The 16,230-nt window shown below is 54.5% G+C and overlaps 1 protein-coding gene across 1 annotated transcript in view; it reads left to right on the plus strand.

Moving 5' to 3' along the window:
• Positions 1 to 1,091: 1,091 nt before the first annotated feature.
• PPL (periplakin) overlaps positions 1,092 to 16,230 on the plus strand; it is a 55,151-nt gene continuing 40,012 nt past the window's right edge. The window contains exon 1 of the mRNA XM_030798769.1: positions 1,092 to 1,437. Within this exon, the coding sequence (XP_030654629.1) occupies positions 1,376 to 1,437 (62 nt within the window). The 5' untranslated portion in view covers positions 1,092 to 1,375. The remainder of the gene's footprint in view (positions 1,438 to 16,230) is intronic.

Genomic DNA, 16,230 nt, shown 5'->3' on the forward strand with positions numbered 1-16,230 from the left:
TATTTTTAGTACAGACAGGGTTTCATCGTGTTAGCCAGGATGGTCTCGATCTCCTCACCTCGTGATCCGGCCGTCTCGGCCTCCCAAAGCGCTGGGATTACAGGCGTGAGCCACCGCGCCCGCCAGCCTCCTTATTTTTAAATACAAAACGAATGGAGAAGAGACTGCTCTGAAGATTCAGACAGCTGAACTTGAACCCAGGACTCCAGACCCCCAGTTGGAGGCCCCTCCCCACAGACCTGAACACTCTCTATCTGAGCCCTAATAGCCTTTTGGCCATAACATAGTATCCTGATTGCTGCCTTCTGGGGTCTTCCCTGGGCTCCTCCTTCCCGGCTGGGCTCAGACCCTCACCACCCTCCACAGCGGCACTGAACCCTCCCTGCTTGCGAGGCCCCATCCAGGCTTCAGGTCAGATTGGGTTTCTGTCTAAGGGCAGCCTTCTCCACTGGCACACAGTCTGGGCCAGGACATGCTGGCAGAATTGTGCAACGTCGTTGTTCTGAGCTGGAATCGAGCAGCTTTTATGACCAGCTATGAAGCACTCTTCTCGTGCCAGGGCCTGGAGTTATTGAAGTTTCACAGGAGTTTTTTGTCCACCCGAGATGGCAGGCGGAGAGCAGATTCGGGCCAGAGCACTGCGCTCAGCGCTTTGCGTGCATTACCTGCAGGGACAACCCCACAGGCCTTTTGGACGGATTGGTGGTTATCACCGTTTGACGAAGAAGTAAACTGTGGCTGGGAGCAGTAAAACACCTTGCCCAGGAGTGTCAGCCGACCTGGGGGTGGCAGGGTTTGAACTCAGGCCGGCGCCCTCCGCAGTCCAGCCCCCTTCCCTCAATTGCCACCATCTGAGTGCAATTCGCTAGCTACTAGGGCACAGGAACCCGTGCAGGCCTCTGCCGCACCTGTCTTGCGGGGCCCAGCTGGGTGTCCGCCAAAGCACCAGGAGCGCCGAGTTCCGCCGCAGCGCAGAACCAGGTGAAGGCCTCGGCCAGAGGCGCGCTGGGCCCGAGGAGGGTGGGGCTGCGAGCGCTCGCCCCGGCGGCCTTTGCGCCCCAGTGCCTGCCCGGCCTCCGGAGTCCCCCGGCTGGGGGTGGGCGGTGTCCGGCCAAGACCCGGTGTCCCCACCCCAGCGCCCAAGCCCCGCCCGCGCGGTGGCCCCTCCTCGGGAAGGTAAGCACCACCTTCTCGGGGAGCGGCCCGCAGAGCCAGTGGCCGGCGGACGCCCCGCCCCCCGCAAGTAGGGACCCGGCGCCACTGCCGCGCCGCAGTCGGGGCTCCCCGCGCCGCCGCTCGCTCACCTGCGCTCCCACCCGCCCCTCGGTGCGCGCCGGGCCCGCCAGCCGCCGCCGCCCGCACCCCGAACGCCACCATGAACTCGCTCTTCAGGAAGAGAAACAAAGGCAAATACAGCCCCACTGTGCAGACCCGGAGGTGAGGAGGCGCCCACAGCTCCGCTCCGGGACGCTCTTGCGCCTGTGGGCGCACAGGACCGGGAAGACCTCCCCGGCAGTGTAGAAATGGGGGGCACGGGGGTCCAGGAAGAGGGAACTGAACCCGGAGTGCGGGGCTCGCGGGAACGCGGGACCGAGGCCACCCTGAAGCTGGGAAGCGCCGCCAGGTGGGAGGGGACTGGCTGGGGTCCCCGAGAGGGAGCATAATTAGGGACATCGGGGACTCCGGGAGCCCAGGGAGCATTGCCTTGAGGGCCTAGGGCATGGGCAGCTGAGCTGGGGGTACAGGGCACCCCCGTGTCCCAGGGTCGCTCTTGCGCAGAGGGTCGCCCAGGACCGGGAATAGCCACCTGGATGCGGGGGCGGAGTTTTTGGAGGACCGGGCACTCAAGACGAGGTCGCTGCGGGCGACCTAGGAAGCTCCGTCCAGGGGGCGCCCTGAGGCAGGGAAATTGAGCTGGCGTCGAGGGGCGCTCTCCAGTGCCTCTGAGACCGCGCAAGTGTTCCTGGCGTCGGGGAGGCGAGGGATGGGTGTCCGGAGGGGGCGGGCCACTCGCGCTGCATTTCCCGGCACCTGCCACCCTGCGCTCCAGAGTCGCGCCCGGAGGCCCTGGGGGGTGCGGGGTCGGGTCTAGGGGCACAGGGGGAGGCACCCCCTTACCTCCCCACCCTCTGGGTTCTGAGCGGAGCTTGGGCGGCGTCGGGGCCTCCTCTTCGAAGCTCGGTTTCTCAGGGGTGTGGCTCCCTGCCCCCACCCCAGCCCCGAAACTGGCGGCGTCTCTGAGCCGCGGGTTCCCAGGGCGGCCTGGGAGGGGAATGGCATGTCTTGATGTGTTTGCAGTGAGAAGCAGCCCACGTCCGTTTTGATAAGCCTAATGTGTTCACTTAATAACCGGTTTGGGGGAGCCTGGTGGAGATGCTGAGATTGACGGAGGGGGTGGGAATCCAGCCCTGCCTAATACCCCCACTTCGGAAAATAGAGTGGGGGCTTTGGGCTAGCAAAGACCATTTTGCCAACTTCTCGGACAAGAGACTTCAGGCAGGTGAGGGGCCCGCAAATTGCATGGCTCTCCTGGCTGGGAGTTCTGCCCCCAAGCAGCTCTCACTGGGAGCCCCCACTGTGCCCTCAAGCAGCTCCTCACTCCTTCCCTAGGCAAGGAGAGGCCTCTGGGCGCAGGGCTCCCACCCAACCCCTGCAGTCCGCCCTAGACCGACCAGTCGGACAGGTGCAGGCGGCGGGGCCCTAGCACGCTGGAGTGCGACACTCCATTCCCTGGCCTTCCAGCCCTTTCAGAAACCCCCCTGCCGTGTGATCCCACCCACCCGTGTCTCCCTTTGGGCTCTTTCAAGCTCAGAGGCATTACCCCCCTTCAGAGATTTCCCCACCCATCCCCTGTCTTTCACAACCCCAGAGACTGGGCAGGGCCTGCACACCCCTCCTCCATGGCTGCGTCCAGCTGGCACTCAGACCCAGCCAGGGGCCCGTCCAGTCCCTGCACTGTTCCCTGGGGCATTGCACAATTGGATTCTCCGTGCCAGCCATGGAGAACCGTTCTGTCCTCTCCACCCCAGAGACTAGGCCCATCCAGTCCTTCAGACATGCAGACACCCACATACCAGGAGTGGGGCCAGGCCTCGCCCCGCCCTCTGCCTCCTCCCAGCCTCCCTCCTTCCTGCAGCTCTCCATCCCTGAAGGCCCCAGCTTGGACCTAACAAAAGGTTCTAATGAACCCAGACAAGCTGGGAGGGGTGCGGGCTTTCCCGGAAGCGTGAGGATGAAAGGCATCCCATCCTTTATAGCTGCAGAGACTGGGAGGTTCTGGGGTGGCAAAGATTTGGGGTCCTGCCACTCTCTGTATCCCTGGCCCAAGGCAGCCGCCGTCTGTCCTAGGCTGACAGCCATTTGTCCCAGATCTCCATTTAGACGTCTCTTTCTCCAGGAAGCCCTCCTGATTCTCTCCCCAGCATGGGGTGAAAGACCATTCCTTTGAACCTTGCCACTCCAGCACAGAATGAGCACAGCCACAGCCCGGAGCAGATGTCAGATGCCTCCCCGGGTGGTCTCCAAGCCCAGTGCATCCCTCTGCCCCCTCCCCTTAGTGGGGACTAGTTCACAGAGTGGATTGTGGGGTGGGGATAGCCCTGTACCCCGTTCTCTCAAACGCATCTCTCGGGCATTGCCTGATGCCCAGCTAGCCCCATAGCAAGTGTCTTGGTTGGGGGTGGAGGGGACAGACTTGTGGCTCTAGGCTGTGGTCGCTGGTCACAGGGAGTGGATCCCTAAGTTATTCCTTCACTCCGAGTTTTCCAGGGGCCCGCTCCATTGTCTGGGGGAGGACAAAATTGCTGGTGAGATTCAGCCTGGTGGGGCAGGTAGGAGCTCCAGCACTGAGAGCAGAATGCCTCACTGTTGATCCTGGCATCTCCAGCCTGGAGCCTCTTGAAGCCTTGTTTTCCCTTTCTGCACAGCACGGTGGTGATACTGAGTGTCTCATGCATAGGGCTGCTGGCAGGAGCAGTGCTGTAGCACACAGGAGGTGCCCGGATGAGGGTAGCACCCCTTTCCGAGCCCAGGGGACCCAGGAGCCCCAAGTTGTGACTTTCACACCCAAGGTAGTCAGGCCTTTGGACTACAAAGTGTGGATTAGTGAACGGAACACCCCACCGAGAAAGCCACCCCATCCAGTTTGTCTGCCTTTTAGCAGCTGAAGCTGGGGAGGGCCGGGACAGGGCGTGAACCCCGTTGCTCCCGTTGCCTGGGTTCCTAATGACAGGTGTGGGAGCTGATGTTCACACCTGAGCTAATGAGAGAGTCAGGCCAGATGGTGCAGGTCACCGAGGACAGAGTCCAGCCTAGAAGAGAGGCCCTGGAGGAGACCCGCTGCCACCTTCCTGGCTGTGCAACCTCGGAGGAGCTGCTTGGCTTCTCTGAGCCTGTTTTCTCACCTGTGGGATGGGAATAAGCACGGTGCCTGCCTGGCGATGTTGGCTGAGGATTAAATGAAATAATGCAGGGGAAAGGTTGAGAATAAGAGGCCTCAGGTAATGGCAGCTATGACGATTACAGTTATTAAGCAAATGCGGGCAAGCTAGCTGTGGTGTACCCAGGGTTAAACTTGATATCATGGTGGGCAGGCTATGCAGTGCACAATTCCATAGGCACTGTTGCTGGGGTTTAACAGGTGGACGTGGAGGAGACGTTGACAACCTCCCTGCACTTGAGTCGCTGGCAGTCACATCAGAGAGATAAAATGGAGTTAAGCTTCAGTACATGTATGGTTACATGAGCATCGGACTGATGGGGCCAGGCGGGAGCAGTGGAGCATAGAGCCGGACAGATGAGGTCTCCAGCCTGGCCACTCACATGCTTTGTGACAGGCCTGAAGTGAGAGCTGTCACAGTCAGAGCACAGATGCTGGGAGGTGAGGAAGGACTTCCCAGAGGAGGCATCTGACCTGTCACGCGGTGGGATGGAGTGCTCAAGACCCAGCTCTGCGGTCAGGCTGAATTCTGCCTCTATTTGAAAAGAAGCATAGCCTCCCTGAGCCTCAGCGCTTCTGAATTTGTTGAATGGGATTAATCTTGCCCCTCCACCCAGACCTGGGTCCCAGTAAACACCCAGCAGCCTGGCCTTTCCTAGACGGGTCTTGCAACACTGGCCCAGCCCTGATGGAGTGCTCCTGCATGGGAGGCAGGACCCCAGGCTTTGAGGGGAGAGCTGGCAAAAGGGAAGCATGCTCTACTGGGAGGCACCTGGGGTACCCTGAGCCTCTTAGTGGTTAAGAACACAGTGTTTTATTAGCTAGGCATGGTGGTGGGTGCCTTTAATCCCAGCTACTCAGGAGGCTGAAGCAGGAGAATCACTTGAACCTGGGAGTCAGAGGTTGCAGTGAGCCGAGATTGTGCTACTGCACTCCAGCCTGCGTAAAAGAGTGAGACTCTGTGTCAAAAAGAAAAAAAAAAACAAAAAGCAAGAACACAGCGTTTTCCGGGCGCGGTGGCTCACGCCTGTAATCCCAGCACTTTGGGAGGCCGAGGTGGGCGGATCACGAGGTCAGGAGATCGAGACCACGGTGAAACCCCGTCTCTACTAAAAATACAAAAAAATTAGCCGGGCGTGGTGGCGGGCGCCTGTAGTCCCAGCTACTCGGAGAGGCTGAGGCAGGAGAATGGCGTGAACCCGGGAGGCGGAGCTTGCAGTGAGCCGAGATCGCGCCACTGCACTCCAGCCTGGGCGACAGAGCAAGACTCCGTCTCAAAAAAAAAAAAAAAAAAAAGAACACAGCGTTTGATGCTAGCTGGGCGTGAGTTCAGGCCCCAGCTCTGTGTCTCTTAAGCTGTTTGATCTTGGGCAAGTCACTTAACGTCTCCGAGCGTCAGTTTCTTCATCTATGAGGTGGGGTGATAACAGCAACCCCCAGCTGGTGACGCTGCTGGGTAGATCAAATGGGAGGATGCACATGATGGGTCCAGCCCATGACCTGGTTCAGAGCGAGTACCCGGCAAATCATAGCAGCCGATACTAGGAAGCACACACTGCTATTAAGAGTCACGACGGGCCGGGTGCGGTAGCTCACGCCTGTAATCCCAGCACTCTGAGAGGCTAAGGTGGATGGATCACTTGAGGTCAGGAGTTCAAGACCAGCCTGGCCAACATGGTAAAATCCCATCTCTACAAAAATAAATCTTAAATATTAGCTGCGTGTGGTGGCAGAAACCTGTAATCCCAGGTACTGGGGAGGCTGAGGCAGGAGAATCACTTGAAACTGGGAGGCAGAGATTGCAGTGAGCCGAGATCACACCACTGCACTCCAGCCTGGGAGACACAGTGAGACTCCGTCTCAAAAAAAAAAAAAAAAAAAAAAAAAAAAAAAAAAAAAAAAAAAGATTCATGACTGAGCCAAGCCCAGAGCTGACCAGGGAGCTGACTCAAGCAGACACGCACACGCACCCATCGATCAGTGATGGCAGGAACACCTGATCGATTTGGGAGAGGGCCCATGTGGGTGACAGCTTAGAGAGAGCCGCCCCGCCATTTCTCATGCACATACTGTGAGCCCAGCAAGGCCATGGATGTTACATCTCACTCTGAGAGCGGGCCTGCCAGGCAGGTGGAAGTGTCCTGTTTCACAGAGGCCTCACATTCACCTTGAGCTCACAGCTCACAAATGGCAGATGCTGGGAGTCCAGGGGAGTCCAGGGAAGCAAATGAGGCCTCCCCACCACCTGGAGCTGGCAGCAACTGTGCCTGGGGACTGCTCCAGGCCAGATGGTAGAGTCACTGGTGTTTGCGCTCACTGCCTGCACCCCCAGCAACCCCCTCTACCTCTCTTCCCTCTAGCTTTGCCCCTTCATCCCTTGCCCAGTTCTCTTGGAAGAAGGAATGAGACTGGATAAATTCAACAGGACAGAGCTGAGCTTACCTGGAGGAACAGCTGCTAATGGTAGCATTTCAGGCATTGTCAGGGGGGATCATTTGGGGAAAGGGTATTTTCGGGGAGAGACAGAGCTCCCTCCACACCCTTTAGGCAACACCCTGAGGGTGTGGTTGGGGGAGGCCCTGGGAGTAGGGGACCTGGGGGAGAAGCTGCTTTAGAGAGCTTCCAAGGCTCCTCGTCCAGGGAAGAGAACCCTGGCTTCCCGTCATGCAGCTGCTCTCTGCTCCCGGCAGGGCTGTGCCGGTGTTACTGGCACCACCTTCCATCCTCCCAGCTTGCCTGCCCCGGCCTGTCTTGGGAGCGAATGGGGAAATGGCCTCTGGTCTTTGTTCTCCCGGCTTCTGATGGGTTGCTGTGCTGCAGCCTCTGGAGCCCGGGAGGCCACCTGGTGCCCCTTTCTGCCTCCGGGTGGGACAGAGCTCTCTTCAGGTCCCAGCCCTGCCCTTCCCTAGCCCAACCTATTTTTTTTTAAGTGTTCTTTCTTTATTCTTTAGAGACAGGCTGTCACTGTATCACCCAGATTGGAGTGCAGTGGTGTGATCATAGCTCACTGTAGCCTTGAACTACTGGGCTCAAGCAATCCTCGTGCCTCAGCCTCCCAAGTAGCTGGGACTACAGGTGTGCACACCACCGTGCCCTGGTAATTTTTAATTTTTTGTAGAGATAGGGTCTCACTATATTGCCCACTCTGGTCCTGAACTCCTGGGCTCAAGTGAGCCTCTTACCTTAGACTCCCAAAGCACTGGGATTACAGCCATGAGCCACTGTGCCCGGGCCCTTTTCCCTTTAAATGGATCCCCACTTCTCCCTGCCTGCAGAGCCAGCAGCCCAGCAGGCCTCCAGTCCCTCTTCACTGTTCCTTCTTCCACTTCAGTGCTCCAGTCCCTTCTCCCCATGGCAGCCAGGGAGCTCCTTACAACATATAAATCTGACCATACCTCCAGCTGCTTAACCCCCTCCCCAGACCTCCCTTTGCTCTTAGGCCCTGGGAGCTGGTGCCCTGCACATCAACATATGCCTGTCACCGTCTTGTTTCCACGCTGTGCCCGGCCACAAGGCCTTTCCCTGTGCCATTCCTGTTGCCCAGAATGCCCCTCCCACCCTTTTCACTGCCTCTCTTCCGCTTCCAGGTTTACCTTCTGTTCCTCAGGGAAGCCCTCCCCACCCTCTCTGCTGGGGCAGATCCACCTATTCTATGGACTCCCCTTCTCCTTGGTAGCTCTTATCTCAGCAGCTATGTGACTCTGGGGTAGCCACATGTGGCTGTGTGGCTGCCTTACCCCAGAGACTGGTGCTACACATGTGCTGAATGAATGAATGAATGAATGAATGAATGAATGTAAGCCATGGGGGACTGCTAAGATTCTCCCCTTCCCTCAGCATCTCAAGAGAGCATACACTGCCCTGTGCTTCACACCCCAGGACCAGCAGAGCCCGGAGGTGGGGATGAATGGGGCAGGGCTTCCAGCTAGTGGAAAGGAATGCAAGGCTTGAGCAGGCTGCCCTCTGCCCTGTCCCCATCCAGTCACCTCCTGCGTGCAGGACAGCGAGCAGAGAGTTGGCTGAGTACGCAGCTGGCAGCAATGTGGGGTGATAGTGAGATAAAAGAGGGCCCTGACCCAGCCACACAGGCTTCTGCAGGAGGGGTCCTCTAAGCCGAACCCGGGGATCAGTTGGAGATGGGAGGATAAAGAGAGTGCAGTTGACAGAGACAGGGGCGTGTGTATCCACGACCTGAAAAGGCATGACAGTGAGCAAGCAAAGCAAGATGATGAAGGATGCAAAGATGATGCTTGAATATATACAATTTTAGAAACATACACAGAGCAATTCCACTTACTCTTCCTGAATGCAGATGTGTCTATGTATTGGAAGGCTTAGGGAACCAGGTGCAGTGGCTCACACTTGTCCCAACGCTTTGAGAGGCCAAGGTGGGAGGATGACTTGAGGCCAGGAGTTCAAGACCAGCCTGGGCAACATAGTGAGACCCTATTTGTACCAAAAAAAAAATTAGCTGGGCATGGTGGTGCATGCCTCTAGTCTTAGCTACTCAGGAGGCTGAGGGGGGAGGATCCCTGAGTCCAGGAATTCAAGGCTGCAGTGAGCTGTGATTGTGCTACTGCACTCCAGCCTGGGCAACAGAGCAAGACCCTGTCTCTAAATAAATAAAATAAAACAGGCTTAGGAAGAACCAGTAAGTCTAAAATTCTGCTACTCCTAAGGAGGGGGCTGAAAGGATAATGAACAATAACATTTTACTTCCTTTTTAGAAAAATCTGCAGCAAAGATGGTACTGTGAAAACAACAACCAAACCCTGGTGGTGGGGACATGCATGGCTGATTGTTTTCATGCTTTTCTGCATGTCTGAGTAGATGATAAGTTTTCCAGTTTAGGTGAAGGATGGAGTAGAGAAGGCAAGCTGGCGTGGGGCACAGCTGGTGGGGGGCACAGCGTGGGAAGAGCCTGCAGGCAAGCCCTGAGTCCTGGGTCTCAGAGTTCTGTCCATAGCAAAATAAAGGGTCTGGGAGAAGAAGGAGAGGGGCCTCAGGAAGCAAAGGGGGCCCAGGCCTGGAAGGCAAGCAGGCAGGTTCTAGAAGGGGAGACAAAAATGGAGAGTCTCTGCGAGGAAGTGGGAGGGGAGGGAACCAGAACTGGGAAAGGTGTGAACACAGAAAGGCCTTGAGGTTGGGTGCTAGCTTAAAACAATCACCCTATATTATGATTATTACATTGTCTGAGATAAATTCTACCCTCAACTCTCTTTCCAAGCGAGGCTCTGAGAGTTTCAGTGACTTGCTCCAGGACTCTCAGCAGATCTTTTTTTTTTTTTTTAGGTGGAGTTTCACTTTTGTTGCCCAGGCTGGAGTGAAGTGATGCAATCTCAGCTCACCACAACCTCCGCCTCCTGGATTCAAGTGATTCTCCTGCCTCAGCCTTCCAAGTAGCTGGGATTACAGGCGCCCACCACCACACCCGGCTATATTTTGTATTTTTAGTAGAGACGGAGTTTCAGCATGTTGGCCAGGCTAGTCTCAAACACCTGACTTCAGGTGATCCACCTGCCTCAGCCTCCTAAAGTGCTGGGAGTACAGGCATGAGCCATTGGGCCCGGCCGAATCGAGTTTCTTATCTGGGGTTGAAGCAGGGTTGAAGCCCTGTCTCTTCTCTGTGGTACAAACTTGGAATCCTTTCTCAGCCTTCGATGGGAAAAAAACCATCCCCATGGCGAAGGCAGAGAAGTTGAAACCCTAAAAGGTATCAACCTGAAATCCTACCCCAGGCAGTGGGGAAAGCAAAAAATTCTGCAAGTTCTATTTCTCCCACAGCCCTGCGGCCTTGCAGGCTCAGCCAGCAGCTCCGGTGTGTTTTATCTTATAAGGCATGACAAAAACCCTCTGCCTAGGAAAGGATGGGCGGGGCGGCCAGGACACCCTGCCAGCCCTCTCAAAGTGTCTGGGTAAGAACTGCTGAGATGGCGGGGCACAGTGGCCCACGCCTGTAATCCCAACACTCTGGGAGGTCGAGGCAGGTTGATCACCTGAGGTCAGGTGTTTGAGACCAGCCTGGCCAACATGGTGAAACCCCGTTTCTACTAAAAATACAAAATATATTTTGTGTTTGAGCCCAAGAGTTGAAGGCTGCAGTGAGTGAAGTGCAGCAGTGCACTTCAGCCTGAACAACAGAGCAAGAGTCTGTCTCAAAAAATAAAAAAGGAGGCTGGTGCTCTTTGTCCAGTGGTCCTGAACCCAGAGTGACATCCTAATGCCTCGGGGCACCAAAGTTGGCTTGAGCCCTATTTATCCCCCGAGTCCAGGAATTCAAAGCTGCAGTGAGCTATGAATCCTCCCACCTCAGCCTCCTGAGCAGCTAGGACTAGAGGCATGCACCACCATGCCCAGCTAATTTTATTTACGTGTTTATTTATTTATTTATTTATTTTTGGTAGAAATAGGGTCTCGCTGTGTTGCCCTGTCTTCAAGACCTGCCTTGGTGTTACCTGAAGCAGCTTGAACTTCTGTATGTTTGTAACAGGAGCCCAAAAGCACTCACCTGACACACAACCCTAGGCCCCATCAGAGGCCTGGAGGCAGGGCGGCCTTCCCTGGGCAGAAACAGATTAGGCCTTAAAAACAGACCCAGAATTACTACACCAGCAACCCTCTCATCTTAGGATATATTTCCCCAGGATTAATAGCTGGGTGTGAGGACATTTACTGTGTAATTAGCACAGCAGTTTCTAGTAGTGAGAGAATCAGTCAATTGACCAATCAATCTGGTATTTATTGGGCACCTCCTGTGTACTGCTTTCTCACAGGACTTCCTTCCTATAGAGATCTAGGATTCTTCCACATCTTGCTTCTTTTAAACCTTGCTGTGGTTCAGTTCCTTGTTCTCATCCCTGGCTGCACATTAGAATCACCTAAGGAGCTTTGAACAGCATGTCAGAGCCCTTTCCAAGACCAATTAAGTCAAAATCTCCATGGACATGGGTCCAGACATCATTCTTTTGATGTGCAGCTGTTGGGAACAACATAGTTACATGGATTGCCTCACTCCCTCTTGTCTTTGAGATATATGGACAGTGCTTTCTCTCTTCAGTATCAGTTGCCTGGTATGTCACTCTCCATTTCTTTATTCTCAACCTTCCTGTATCATTTAGTTTCAAGTGTGTGTGTCTTATAAAATGGCATATAGCTTGGGGAAGGTGTGTGTTTTGTATTCTCACCTGAGAGTCTTCTATCTTTTAATAGGCAAAATTAACTCATTTACATTTATGGTAATGACTAATGTGTTTGAACTTACTCCACCACAGTGCCCTATTTATCATGCTTTCCATTTGTTTCCATTTTGCTCTTTTCCTGGTTTTTACTGGACTGAGTATATTTTCATCATCAAAGTTAGATTATAAGGCCTAAATGGAACACAGTGGATGAAAATACCCTGATGTAAGTGATCTAAAATCTTTGTTTTTGTTTTTGTTTTTTTTTTGTTTATTTGTTTTTTGAGACAGAGTCTTGCTCTGTTGCCCAGGCTGGAGTGCAGTGGCACAATCTCAGCTCACTGCAAGTTCTGCCTCCCAGGTTCACGCCATTCTCCCGCCTCAGCCTCCCAAGTAGCTGGGACTACAGATGCCTGCCACCACGCCCGGCTATTCTTGTTTTTGTATTTATCGTAGAGACGGGGTTTCACGGTGTTAGCCAGGATGGTCTCGATCTCCTGACCTCATGATCTACCCACCTCAGCCTCCTAAAGTGCTGGGATTACAGGCAGGAGCCACCGAGCCCGGCCAAATCTTTGTAATTATACCCATTGGGGTGTTTGTCCTTAACCTACCTACTAGCTTACAAGCTTTTGAACAGTTGGGATTTACTCATTTTTTGGGAGAGGGCCTTCTGTTGTCCTTAATTCCAGGCCTTACATAAGCTTGGGGCTCCATAAATAGGTGTGAAATTGAGCAGATATTTTATAGCATGTCGACAATTCATATCTCTGGGGGCTTGTTAATGGTGAAGGGCCTGTTGCCAGGGCCTATAAGGGGCAGAGAGATGACAAGGAGTTGGTGGGGCGGGGTGGAAAATTTATTTGGCAATTACTGAATATCTAGAAAGTGCCCAGCTGGGGCTGCAGCAGTTGTAAGCATAGACCTTTACTAACCTGTTGACCCTGAGCAAGTGGCCGCTCCTTCCTGAGGCTCAGTTTCCTCATCTGCAATAGCACGTCCCTCAACCAGTTGTTATAAGGATCAGAGATGAAACCTACTTCCGGTGCTAGGGTAGGGTGTGGTCCCGGAAGGTGTTCACTCAATGCCGGTTGCTTCTGCCTGAAAGGTCTGTTTGGAGGGACAGGCTGGGAGTCCCTTGTGGGGACATCTTAGGAGAATGACTCAGTCGCAGTTTGCCATCGCTAGTCCTTACCCAACCAACCACTGGGATTAATTGTACTGATGAAAATGACAACAAACTGTAAATCACTCTGCCTTCCCTGGATGGTGAATGGCTGGTCCCATCATCCTGTCTCTCCGATGTCTCCTGTCCCTTTGTCTGTAAGGGGTGTGTGTGGATTGATATTGATGTCCCCTTTGTACTGAGAAGGTGGCTTTGAAGCCTGTCTTCGTGGGTTTGAATCTTGGCACCACCACTTCCTAGCTGTGTAAACTTGGACCAGTTTCTTAACTTCTGTGAGCCTCAATTATCTTCATCTGGAACACAATGACATAGGAGTTACCTAATTGCATTAAAACATCTGCTCAATTCAATACCTATTTATTGAGCCCAACCCTACGCAAGGTGTGGAATTAAGGGTTATAGAAGGGCCTCCCAAAAAGGTGAGTAAGTTCTTTTTGTCCAAAAGTTTAATAGCCTGGTAGGTAGGATTAAAAGCACCAGTAACACTAAGGGTGGCTACTTCCTAGGGCTATGAGATTTCAATGGGTGATGCACAAAAGGACTGAGTGGTCGCTGGGTACCCGGTAGGTGCCCTCAGTGTTGTTACTATTCATCAGTTATTTCCTGAATGTCCACGGTGGTTGCCTTTGTGTCAGAGCCAGGACAGATGTTTCAGGAGCCAGGCAATGTTTAAAGAAGGTAGGAGCACAGGGCTGCTCGGCACCAGAGATGCACCTCCCCCGAGCTGGCCCTCCAGGCAGGCAGGATGCCAGAAGAGGATGACCATGGTGGCAGGAGGCCCGGCCCCTTCTCTGGGCTCTGGGAGAGGTGAGGCTGGTTCCAGGGAGGGGTGTACCCTCCTGTGCGTTCCAGACATTCCAGCACCAATTCAACCCCCATACACACCCACTGAGACAGAATTAACCCCCAGAGGAAGGAACTGCAGACATGATCAAAGGCCAGTGGCCCTGGCCAGGCAGGGAGTGCTGAGCCTGCAGGGACCTGTGTCCACACATGGGAGGAGAGTGCAGGCTGGGCTGTGACCCAGCAGGGGACACAGCAGTTCTGGGCGACCGGGACAGCTGGGGCGGAGGTGATGGTAGGAACGTGGCCCCTCTGATGTTGCTAAAGTATGATCTGTTCCCGGGGTGGCTGCTCTCGCAGCCTGGAGAAGGGGATGGCTGTGAGCAGGCCAAGTGCCTCCCGCTCAGCCCCGTGGCCTATGGACAGGGTTGCAGGGGCTCTGGGGACCTGGGGAAGGGTGTCTTGCTGCGGTTTCGTGCCAGGGTTCTCCACACCCAGACACCAGGCTCCACTGGGCACAGTTGGGAGCCCCGGGTTGTTTTGGAGTCAGGCAGCCAGGGAGGGACCCGCAGAGGAGACCCTGTCCTGGGGCAGACATCTAGTCAGTGAGTGTGGTCAGGAGCAGTCGCAGGGTTCAAAGAGAATGAGCATTTATTAGGTGTCCTGGGTACCAGGCACCGAGTGAGACTGGAAGATGCTCTGAGCGCCCATCAGCTTTCCTACAGCATAACTGACAGGCTGTGGTCACTGCGGGCTTAGAGCAAAGCAGGTCCAGGTGCCCCAGAATCACCTAGAATCTCGCAGTCCTATTCAGTAATTACTGGCCCCATGACATGGGCTGTGCATGTATGTCTGTGTGCCAGGGTTTGAAGACTTAGTATGAGAAAGAGAATGTAAAATATCCATTAATAGTGTTCTGTTGACCACCTGTCAAATTGATCATATTTTGGATATATTAGGTTAAATAAAATAGAAAAAAATTCACTCATTTCTTCTTACTCTTTTCATGTGGCTACTGGAAAAATGTAAATTCTCTGTGGCTGAGGTTCGGTTTCTTTTTTTTTTTTTTTTGAGACGGAGTCTCGCTCTGTCGCCCAGGCTGGAGTGCAGTGGCGCAATCTCGGCTCACTGCAAGCTCCGCCTCCCGGGTTCACGCCATTCTCCTGCCTCAGCCTCTCCGAGTAGCTGGGACTACAGGCGCCCGCCACCACGCCCGGCTAATTTTTTGTATTTTTTGGTAGAGACGGGGTTTCACCGTGGTCTCGATCTCCTGACCTGGTGATCCGCCCGCCTCGGCCTCCCAAAGTGCTGGGATTACAAGCGTGAGCCACCGTGCCCGGCGGCTCAGGTTCGGTTTCTATTGAACAGTGTTGGCCTTGCATACGAAGCAACTTAATACCTGAACTCCTGTGGGAATGTTTTCCAGCTGTTGAGTGTCTTTCTGCTTGTTCCATGACAAGCAGGCACGATAACCCCATTTATGTTCAAGGAAATTAAGGCTGAGACAGGTGGAGTAATACATGCTGTTATTCCAAATAGCCAGCATAATTCAATCAGTTTGATGGGTGCTGCGGACATGGCAGTGAACAGCAGACAAAGAGCCCTGCCCTGGCAGGGCCCCCACGCTTCAGTGACAGGGAGGAAGAGGATGAAACCCAGTTATCCTAATCATGGCGTGGCCACACCCAAAGCGCTTTCATTTACAAGGGTTATCTCCTTGAATTATCTCAACCCTCTGCAGTGGGATCAGCTCCTATCCCTGTCTCAGAGATGAGGAAACTGAGGCACAGAGAGACTAAGGAACCTGCCCGAACCCACACCTAGGTCAGAGCCACAACACAGGCCACGTTCCCTGCCCTGGCCAGGCTGCCTCAGTTTCCTCCCCTGCAGGCAGGGTAGAAAGAATGGGCCAGTTGGTGCCATGTGACTTGAACAAGTACAGCTGTGAAGGCATCAAGGGTGGCTCTTGAAGCCACCCCCGCACAGGGAGCCCCCCTTCCAGGTCGCTGCTGGTTGGAAGGTTGGCCATTCATGGTGTCCTTGGAGGGTCCACGTCTCTCCTGGGGGCAGGAGGCCGGGAAACATATCTCCCCAACTCCTAGATCTTTGGATGATGCAACCAGATCATCCCATCATCCAAACTAAAATTTACCTGTGCTCCCAAATGTTCTCACAAAAGACAGTGGGTGGCTGTTGCATTGGGCCAGGTGAGAAGTGGTGACTTTGATCAAGGTGAGGCCAGAGGGGCAGATGGAGGAGGATGCGCAGGAGACGTGTTCCCAGGTAGAACCAGTGGAGGGAGAGGCAGGGACAGGTATCAGGGATCCGTTGGTATAACCTGGTAGACGGGTCCTCCCCACCCTCCCCTTCTGCGGTTTCCTTTATGCGGACGGAAGAGCGTTCTCAGAGCGGTGGGAACACCCTGTACCCTTCAAATCCCCAAACCTACTGACGCAGATCCTTAGCCCAAACCCAAGACAGCTGAAGCGGGCTGTGCGTTTGTGCCCCAGCCAGGTCTGGGGAGTGGGCATCTGGTACCCACGATCTCCTGTCCTCCCGACACCTCATTACCCATATATGGGCACCAGCCTCTCCTCGCAGATGTTGGAGGAGATGGTTCCAAATTCTGAGGTTACTTGCGAATT

This window comes from Nomascus leucogenys, chromosome 18, assembly GCF_006542625.1.
Source record: "Nomascus leucogenys isolate Asia chromosome 18, Asia_NLE_v1, whole genome shotgun sequence".
NCBI lineage: Eukaryota > Metazoa > Chordata > Mammalia > Primates > Hylobatidae > Nomascus > Nomascus leucogenys.